Here is an 11118-nt window from a genome sequence, read left to right on the forward strand (position 1 = left end):
AAGCTTGTCTTAAAGCCAGGAATTTAACTCATATCTGAGTCACCAGTCAAATGCCTTAACCAATGGTATATCTGTCCCCTGAGATTCTCCTAGGCATTAAAACTGTTTTCTAAATTGTCAATATTTAGGCAGCCTGTTTCAGGGTCCCTTGTAGCCCTTGCTTACTGAAGGAAGGGAACTGACAGTATCTCCTTTCAACACTAAATAATCTCTGTCGATGCTGATGAATCTACAAATGCAGTAACATTTTATTTGGTTATAGGAAAGAAAAGACTCAGACCAGCAGCAACTGAGGTCCAGTAGGTCAGGAAATACAATAGACTGAAAATGTAAACAAAAGGAATAATTTTAAAATCTTGTAAATAACAGTAATATTAAAAATAGCATATAGGAGCCCAGCACAATCTTTTTTTTTTTTAAGTTCCTTTTTCCTCCAATCAGTAACTATAAGCACTGAGAAAATTATACAAAGAAAATAAATTCCAAGGTGTTGGGGGAACTGGTGGCAAATGAGTTTCTTTATTTTACCATCAAAAACAAAAAATTCTACTTTTTCAACATTACTCTAATTGTAGAAAATATTTAATTGTACCATGATTTTGACTTTTGTATTCATAGAATTCTAATCTCTCTTCTGTAATAAAAAATAAGACATCTCAAAATTTCTGCATTTCAACCGACTAAATCACAAGATGTTTTTCCTCAAGATAAATATCCACCAAAAGCGATATAATCAAGGATTCAACTTAGACCTATACTTTTTATTCATTAGTGGAACAGTAAGGCCCTCTTCTGGATTATGAATTACAGCATGGCCAAGCAAAAGCATATGTAAGTGACATTTAAATAACAAATGCTCCAAAAGGTAGACTGTCGTGCATCTTGTTCTCTTTTTCTTACTGCCATTTTCCTTTCCTAGCTTTCACATTTGTGATTACACATTTCAAATGCCATGATTTAGTAGTTTAGAATGAGTCCAACTGACTGGAGGATTTAATTCTTAACTGTAATCTTTTTCTATATACTAACATTGAAGAGAGGGGTAAGAGGGACAAACTTCCATGGCAACCTCCAAAACTTCACGTATAAATACCATGCGGCAAAACTGGAATTTGCTTACGCAAATCACTATTTGTTTATGCAAATCAAGTAGTCACACATGTAGTTTTGTATAAATATCTGCCTTTGCATATGTGACTTTTCAGAAACTCTTTGAAAGTTTGGCCTACAGTAGATCTACAGTGGAAAACGATGAACTGCTACATTGGTCTCATCTCAATTTTCAAGATCAGCATAGTTGCTTAACTGTCCTTTTGTTACCCTCTTGTAACTCTTAATTGTATTCTAATTCAATATGTATGTATATGAATGTAACTTTCTAAGTGGCTTGTTTATCCACTTTTGGTATTGATCTAGTCTCTACAAGTACCTTCTGTCTAACAGCAAGATGCTGCTCCATAGACAAAAGGACACAGATATTCATCCAAGTGCTGTACAGAATGGCAGTTACTCCAATGGAGTACTGAATCCATAGGCTGAAAAGAAGTTCAGTCTGAACTATAACTCAAAATATTCCCTACCAGACAGAACCCATATATTCTTCATAAAGGCTATGTTTGGTGATTAGAAATCAGTCATCCTACTAACCATAGAAAATGACAGAAACCAATAATGTTCAACTAGTGAAACCACACAGATCAACATATTTGAAATTCATGAATGTTTCCATTCCACACCCAAATGCTGTATCAAAGGGAACACTGAAGAGATCTTTTCCACAAATCATTATTTTGTTATCTTTCTGTTTTCCATCAGTAGAGGACTATCACTTATTGCATTCCTTCTTCCGTACTTTTGATTTCGGTGCTGCCAGTAAGGATGGAGGAAAAAAGGCATTGAAAGTGAAAGATGACAATGCCTGTGCCAGAATTCTTTTAATTTATTATTAGGATTAAAGTAGTTACAAAAAAAAGGAAACTTACCATTTGGATTTTCTTGTCTGTAGAAGGTTTTTAACATGTCCACTGCTTCTTCAGCTCGATAACCAGCAATGCACTATTGAAATTAGAACTCTGTGTTCATTAAAGCATTCAAAACCAAGATGCCACACAATAACACCTGAGGTGTAGGATAATTGCACAGAATTCGTACTGCCTTTTCTATTTACTGAGAGTACACCTCTAATTATCTGTGATCAGAAACCCTCATTTTCAGAATGAAGACCTTGTCTGTTTTTAAAATTAGGCTGAGGCTTAGTATAGTAGTTGGCAGACCTGCTCATCCTCCATAGGAGTTTTTCTTATAGCTCTTCTGCAACCACCCTTCCCTCCTCCACATACTAGCAATGTACTTTCCGTTTACTTCTGTAAATCACACTAACCCTTGGGAATATAAGAAACATGCATGTGGGTATTTGTAAATTAGTTTCCTGTCAAGTAGCTCATCTATTATCTTATTCCTAGAAATCAATTCTGAGGTCTCCTTGGCCCTCCAAAAGTAACACTCCCACCCACAAAATGTACTGTAACTGGCCCAAATATGTGAATGGGAATGATAGGAAAAATAATGAGCTAGGATGTTTTCAACAACACCACTAATTGCAGAGAGTACACCCACGTAGGAAGGTGCTAACTTGTACACATTCATCCCACTGCAATTCCTTGAAAAAAACATTTACGATAGAAATAGCCATTTCCTTTACACAGTTGGGTATATCTGAGAGCCATTTTCAGCTTGAATATCAGAATAATCTTTCAGAAGAAAACTGGACAAAGCTCTCAAACTGTACTCTCACAAACAAGCTTCCTCTCTCTCCCATCACTGATCAGCAGGTGGTCAATCTAAAAAGCAGGTGCTTATGTTGTGATGCCATCAGTATGTTCTTGCCGATGTCAGAAACCCTTTTACAGCCTCACTATCTCAGTTTGTCATCGCCAACTGTAACTGTATTCATTGTTTTAAATATTAAATACAAGAAGGAACACATCTTGATGTTTTACCTGAAATGGTTCACCAGTATCTGTTAAGTTAGCAGAGGAGATGTTCAAAACTGAGCCACAACCTCCAAATCGCTCATTCTGACAGCCATAGACAACCAATGGGATTTATATGAAAGAGTTAAGGAACTAAGTTAATAAGAAAAGAGTGGTATGAAGCAGAGTATCCTGATTTTACTGGCCATCTGAGTTCAGTAAATTGTGCCTGTACTTTTTTTATAAAATTAGTCTGCACTCAACCCTCATTCCTGTGCACTACTTTTGGGTAATGCACAGAGCATGCCTTCTGCAGCGGGAAGGATGGGTCATCCTGCTCTGGCCTTTGAAGATGGGAGAGAAGAGATCCCAAAAGGGACACATTGGAAACCACATATTACTAGTTTGTTACATTTTCTAAAACTGGACACTTGCGTGGGATTAACTAACTGTATACGGTAACAGGCTCTTTCTGAGATTTACTTTCACATCCCTAAGAGAAAACAACGTACATGCCAAGTTTGCAAATTGCTTTCTCTTATCCTTAAATCTCTCATCCTTGGTCATATAGCCTTCAATATAGGAACGGTAGCATGGGCACATTCTCTGAGCAGATAAGTTGGTACCCTATAAACCTTTGTTTGACAACATCAAGCTCTTCTCCATTGGTTCATTACCAAATGATTTACTTGAAAGTAACATACTGACATGTGGTTTCCCAGCATGAATCAGAACCAAAAGATACTCATCAAGCGCAGGGCAGCTGCACACATAATACAAGGCTCTACAGTTACATACAACACTGTGTGTGCAAACACTTCCGCAGGATCCTTGTTGTGTTGATGACACCAGTCTAGGACCTGATCGATTGCTACCATTTCTGCATGTCGAGTAGCCTGGGATTTATAGGGAGACAAAAAAGGCTTGCATTGATCTGCAACTTTAAACATATTACCTTTATTAACCTTATCCACTCAAGTGAAATGAGAACACACCACCATAAAATTATCTCTTTTTAATAAAAACACGGTGGGCTATGCCTTGTCTATTAAAAATCAGGTATTTTCATTTCTATCACAGTGGCAATGTAATGCTCCTTTGAAAGGGCTCTTTTTTGGCTGGTCCCAGCTGAAGAATTGAGTAAACGCAGAGTGCAATTTTGCACAGATTGATTAGAAGTTATGATACTCAGCCTCAAATTTTAGTCATGTACAACTCTCAAGGAATCCACAAGCTTGATCAGATCTCTTATTCTGCCTACTCTTTGGCAGAACAAGCAGAGGGCTCAACTCAGAAGCACACCTCTCACCCTATCCTGCTTCATATATAAGGAAAATGCTGAGTAAACAGACCGGAGTGACCTCTTTGCAACCCAGAAAGATGGGAAAGTGGGATGGGAATGAGGAAGGAGACACATGTATCACAGTGAAGGGCGTGACATAATGAACACAAACAGAATACAGAAACTATCTAATGGAGTTGCAGAGACTCACAAAACAATCCCAGAAAACCACCCTGAATATTGCACTGTAATGTCTGTATTATGATATAGAAGTCACCAAGAGTTTTGTTGACCTAATGTTACAACACAAACATCATAAGATAATGTAACATCATTGTTCTGATTATTTTGTGGCTCTCTGTCACTCCATTAGATTTCAAAGTAGCTCTTCAAGTTTGAGAATCATTTATTTGAATGAATATTACCAAGATAATTTTCTTTTTTTAAATCCTTATTTAGGAAAAGAAGGATTTTTTGTGTGTGCCAGGCACTGAACTGGACTGTGGGAGATCTGAGTTCAACTCCCAGCTCTGCCACTCACTTTCTGTGTGACATTGGCCAAGTAATTTCATCTTTGTGACTTTATTCTCAATCTGTAAAATAGGGAGAATACCTTATATCAATGCCATGAAGCTAAATTCACTGATGATTGTGATATGCTTGGATATTAAGGTGATGGAGCCCATGTTTACAGATAAATAGGTTACTACTAAAATCTTACGTTGCTAAAACTAATAATTGTACATTCATATTTAGATTCACATTTAGAATCTATATGTGGATCTAAATCAATATTTAAATGTAATTCCCATAATCTTAGTGATGAAATGTGACCTTAACATTGCCTTAATATGGTAGCTGAGGATTCCTCGGTGAACGTTGACACTAAAAATGATTTGGGGATTCTGGTGGGTAACCTGCTGAACATAAGATCCCAGTGCAACACTGGGGCCAAAAAGGCTAATGCAATCCATGGATGCATAGAAAGGGGAATCTTCAGTAGGAGTAAAGAGGTTATTTTCCCCCTGTATTTGGCACTGGTATGACTGCTACTGGAATACTGTGTCCAGTTCTGGTATCCAGAAGGATCCAATTCAAGAAGTATGTTGAAAAATCAGAGAGGATTCAGATAAAACCCATGAGAATGATTAAAGGATTAGAAAATATAGTGACAGACTCAAGGAGCTCAATTTATTTAGCTTAACAAAGAGAAGGTTTGTTAAGGTTTGTCAAGTGACATGATTACAGTCTATAAATACTTACATAGGGAACAAATATTTGATAATGGGTTCTTCAGTCTAGTTGAAAAAAGTATAACACAATCCAATGGCTGGAGATTGAAGCTAGACAAATTCAGAGTGGAAATAAGGTGTAAATTTTTAACAGTGAGGGTAATTAACCATTGGAACAATTGACCATGGGTCATGGTGGATCCTTCATCACTGGCAATTTTTCACATTGAGATTAGATGTTTTCCTAAAATTTATGCTCTGGAAATATTTGAGGGAAAGTTCATGCTCTATGATCATCTAATCTGACACAACAATCCCTTCTGGCCTTGGACTCTAAGAATCTATGAAGGCTGTGTGCATTGAGAATGCCTGGGAGTGAGCTCACTGCACTCCATTAATCCCTGGCCAGCAGACTGATTCCCGGGAAACCATTATAATCAATGTAATTTAGAGCAGCCCTGTTTGACTGCTCTAAATTATGCCCTGAAGATACCAGGAGGCATGAAGATAGAGCCACTTCTGCTCACCCCCACACCAACTCAACTGGACCCACCATGAGCTGGATGTAGATGAGGATTGAGTCCACGATAGTGGAACAATACATGATCTTAAAATATGACTTTGTAAACAGGTATATTAAAACAAACCTATATGTCATTTTTATATGAGTTGTGCATGTAGTCACTTTCATATTACATCATGTGAGTCCATTTATAAACTCCTATAAGCCCAATACATAAAAATTACTATTTGCATAGCATTTGTGTGCTACATATTAATTAAGTATTATATAAAGGAAAAAACAGATAAACAGTAACAATGGAACAAGAAAATAATTATTGTTATAGAAGGGTGATAAAAGGTGTTAGAAGAATAGACATTACCTGAAGGTGAAGTCATTAGGGAAGAAACTTAGGATGCTAGTAATACAGTGCCCAAAAGTATCCTGCCCTGAAGAACGAACAATCTAAATCTTACACAAGAATCAACAAGTGAGAGTGACAGGGCTAAAGCTGGTAGTTCTATTTTGTCTTAGGGCATCATTACTAATTTATGAGTGGAAACAATATTTCCTTCTCAGTGATTACATACTGTTCTTGCAAGATGCTCTGGGCAAAGACACATGCTGGCATGACTAAACAGGAGATAAATAGAGAGGAGAAGCCTACATGTGGTAACAAAGAATCTTAAAGGGAGAACAGTTTAGTGGGAGGGGTATGTTTGCACATAAAGAAATTCCAAAAAATATTCTTGCTGGGAAGGGCCACATGTATTATTACAGAGGAAATAATAGGGTTGTCTGAGAAAAGGCTGAGAACAATCAGGCAACCATGGGAGCTGCCAGAGGGAAAACAATGCTGGCTAGGTCTTGTGTACCTATTGCCCAGTTGTTTAAAAAGAATGACTTACAAAGATATTTGTTGCACTGTTGCCCAACGAATTCAAGTAATGACAAGCCTAACATCTTGAAGGGCTGAATCTAGATACATGCTCCTACTACGCAACATGAAAGATTCTGTAATGTATACAGCCCTTCCTCCCATCCCCAACCTTAGCAAGGAGGAAGAACCTGATGATAAAGAATTTTAAGATACGGCTGGTAGAAGAGGTTGCCTCACTGGTTTTACATATATTGCTATTGGCACATGGAACAGAAAGAGAGCATACGTGACAATATGCAAAATAACTAGAGATTTCAGTTGCTGGCAAAATTTGAAGAGATTTAAGAAAATAAATTTTTAGTCAAAAATGACTAGTTTGGGAATAGAGAGAAGGGGTGTTGAGTGCCCGTAGCAGTTCACTTTGCGCCTAGTCAACTAATGCCAGAAAACTGTGTGAGACAATAAGAAGAGAAATATTGAAGACCTTTTGGTCTTTTCCTGCTTGCATATTTTCTAGTAAGTAATCACTGTCAGTCTAACACCATCTTTCATCCAAGACCCAGACCGCCTGTAGTCATTGAAGAACAAGGCCAGATATTCAGAAGTGCTGAGCACCCTCAGTTCCCAATTACTTCAATATGAGTGGTGCGTGGCTCAGCACTTCTGAAAATCAACTAAAAAATGTGAAACTTGGGTGCCTAAAGTTCCCTTTACACCTTTTTTTCCTGTCAGAGTAGGGGTGCTATCGCTGATTTTTTGTGATCGGTTTCTACTGTTACATTCTGCCTTATAACAGTAAATTCTCCCAATTTGGATTTAGTATTCTTCACTTAATTTTCTAAATAATGGTGTAGTATCGATTAGGTCATCCAAAAGGTGCCTGTATTTCAGTGGTGGGAGAAGTATTCATACTGATTTTAAATTGAACTCCCTAACATGTACTACACTTCTAATTTTCATGAACTAGAGATGAGGAGTAAAGCTGCTACAAAAAGGTTGCGCATTATCATCCACCACAAATAGAAGTGGGTCATTAGACTTACTACCATCTCTTTGAAACTGAATTTATAAGCCTCCTTTTTTCATTTTGTTTTTGGACTGGATAAGACATAATACAAATTGAGGACCTGAATCTGCAATCAGATTCTATTGGGGGCAAACCTTTCTACCTGCACAGAGCCCCACTGACTTCTATAGGGCTCTGTGGGGCTTAGGATCCACCCTCACAGATCTGATTGCAAGAATTGGGTCTAAATGTTGAAAGCCGAAATTCAGTATAGCAAAAGTCTTTGTTATTGACATATTTTGTATAAACAATACAGCTGAACTTTGCTAAAATGCTTATTCTAAAACTTCCATACCAAAACTAGCAGTCTGGTACTGTCTTTCTTTCCAGGGAAGTTTTCATAGAAGAATACTAGAGTTAGGTCTCATATTACTAAAACTAACTTTTGAGACAATACACTAACATCAATCCTATGAAGTATTATTGTAAGTAAATAAAACCTAACTGCACTTGTCAAAGTACATTTTGCAAAGTGATATCCTTGTTTTGTTCATTTAAATGCTAAATTAAAAAAATCAATTATTTGTCATCTGTCTCCCAGTCATTAGTGTGAATTAGCAAGGGTCTCCTGCATAATATATTATGTCCACACATATACAGAAAAAAAGAAAAATTACCAGTAGTCTACATTATAATGCATTACCTTCAGTATCCTGTAGTCAAAGGAAATTTGAGTGCTGCTTTAACTGTAAATATGAATTCAGTACAACATATAAGGGACAATATATGTATTTGTATAGCTATGTTATATCTGTGTATATCAGTTTTCTTTTCTGATTCTTGTTTATTTCTTGTCCTAAATAGCTCTAACTAGAGGAATTACTAATAAATAGATAAGTGGAAACTTCTGAAATTCATCACTCACATAAATTATAGTCAGTAAGTACACAAATGTCCCAGGACATGCAAAAGCATATTGAAATAACTAGACCATGCTCTGAAAAATAAACATGCAAAAAGTGATAGCAAAAAAAAGAATGGCTAATGTACTGAAAAGGGGGTTAGGTGTGCAGAGTTAGAAATGTGAAATATATATGAAAAGAAAACAAAATATGCATATATGAGGGGAAATCCAGGCCCCACTGAGGTGAATCATGAAATTCCCATTGCACATAGTGTGTACTTTTTGATAGGGCTTTTTTTGTGACTTACATTCTTAGTTTCATTCACCTCATTCCTCCCCTTTCCTAGGATCTCATTGTTGTAGACCATAAGGCAGCCAACAGGAACTTCCCCATTTTCCAATGCTTCTTTAGCCTGCAAGACACACAAGAAAATTAGGGGTGGAGGGAGAAATGTTAACGATAAAGTGCAGACAAAATAAAACCTAACTGCGGTTTGCATTTGTATATACTGTACACTTGATGGCAAAGTTACACTCTGTCAAAGACACTCTTTCTGTATTTCCAGTATAGGTTTAACATACTGCAGGTTCCCTAAAAGAGGACACTGCAAGAGGGGAAGGGAGCTTGCGGGGGGAAGGGAGAGCAGGGAGGGTACAGTTGGGGCTGCTGGAAGGGGTACCTACAGCGGAAGTACTCATTGGAGGGGGGGGCAGTTCCCTGTCATGGTGGCTGTTGCAAGCCCAAGACACAGCAACAACCATCAGTCAGTGCCTCCCCACAGGGCCCCCTCGCCAGGGATGGGAGCTGGGGTCTAAGTAGGCAGGATCCAGCAACTGTGGCTGCAGGGGAATGAAGCAATCCGCTGTGGATGCAAGGGAGGGACCAACCAGAGCTCTTTCTGAACTGCAGCTTGTCTGCTCTGCAAAAACCCTGGACATTTTCTGTTATGAGAAAAATCCACACAGACAGACAAAGGAAGCTCAAAAAAGAGACTATGTCCACGAAAACCAGGACGTATGGTAACCTTATTCCAGTAGGAAGACAGACCTGAGATATTTTATGTCTTTTCTAAATAAAGGGCCTGACTCAGACCAGGATACCTTGTGGCAAAAATCTTGTGCAAACAGCAACACATACACCTTCCGTGAACCCAGTGTAACCACAAATATGGGAGTGCTGATCAGGATGGGAGTGTGATGAGAGACTGATTGAATGCATTCAAACATCCTCTGGTGTGGCTACTATGGCTCTCACCCAATGTACAATCCATGAAGGCAAGCAGATTGTTATATGCCTGCCTGCCCTCCTTTGGGTGAATCTCCCTCAGGCACAGAGGGCCAGCCTATTGCAGAAAGGTGCAACTAACACCTCCCTAGTCCAGGAGACACTAACCCAGACACTTTGCTTGCAGTTTATGTCCAAATCCTGATTTGTAAGCTCAATAAGGGTCATTTTAGATATCGGTGGCCTTGACTGTACCCATGCAGCTGCGCCACACTGAACTCTCTAGTGTAGCTGTGCCCTTAGATGAGGGGTAAACTTGAGGTGCTGACTTTTGGTCACTTGTGAGTAAACATACTAAATACAGTGCTCGGACTCAGACATCTTCCAGCCTACATTTCCCCTTCAGCTTTAGCTACATGGGGTACCTGCCTCTCTGATACAAACAGCTGAGTGATGCTGGGCCGTCCAGCTCTCTGTCTTCACTAGCTATTTTGCCTCAAGTGAACGGATTGGCCAATTAACTCAAGTTAGCCAACTCTAGGGAAGACAAGCCCTGGATACTGTAGCCCACCACCCTGGTCCCCCTGCTCCAGTCTAGGCACAAAGCTGCACCACTTTAACCTCAGCTGTGTCTTTTAACCCAGACCGGATGAGGAGCTCAGCGTTACTCCAAAGCTTGTCTCAGAAGCCAGTCCAATGAAAGCTATTACCTGACCTTGCGCACACACACCCCTTGCCTCGCTATTTTAACTCAGTTATAAGGAGGTGCAGCTCTCCCTGCAGAGATTCCGAGCTCAGCGCAAACCCCCACTGGGCTTGTCAGGAAATTAACAGGTACCGACTAGAACAGGAGTCAACAACCTTTCAGAAGTTTTTCATTTATCCACTCCAATTTAAGGTTTTGCGCGCCAGTAATACATTTTAACAGTTTTAGAAGGTCTCTTTCTATAAGTCTATAATGTATGACTAAACTATTGTTGTGTGTAAAGTAAAGAAGGTTTTTTAAATGTTTAAGAAGATTCATTTAAAATTAAATTAAACGGCAGAGCCCCCGAGACTGGTGGCCAGGATCCAGGCAGTGAGTGCCACTGAAAATCAGCTCGCGTGCTGCCTTC

The 11118-nt window shown here is 38.8% G+C and overlaps 1 protein-coding gene across 1 annotated transcript; it reads right to left on the minus strand.

Annotated features, from left to right (window-relative positions):
- Nucleotides 1-224: 224 nt before the first annotated feature.
- ADAT2 (adenosine deaminase tRNA specific 2) lies at nt 225-9186 on the minus strand. The gene is made up of 5 exons (XM_032794829.2): nt 9087-9186; nt 3718-3868; nt 3000-3106; nt 1983-2055; nt 225-1866 (listed from the first exon to the last, which is right to left on the minus strand). Exons 1-5 carry the CDS (start codon nt 9144-9146, stop codon nt 1826-1828), a joined length of 432 nt encoding a protein of 143 aa, XP_032650720.1. The 5' UTR covers nt 9147-9186; the 3' UTR covers nt 225-1825.
- Between the last annotated feature and the right edge of the window lie 1932 nt (nt 9187-11118).

Source organism: Chelonoidis abingdonii, chromosome 3 (genome assembly GCF_003597395.2).
Source record: "Chelonoidis abingdonii isolate Lonesome George chromosome 3, CheloAbing_2.0, whole genome shotgun sequence".
Classification (NCBI taxonomy): domain Eukaryota; kingdom Metazoa; phylum Chordata; order Testudines; family Testudinidae; genus Chelonoidis; species Chelonoidis abingdonii.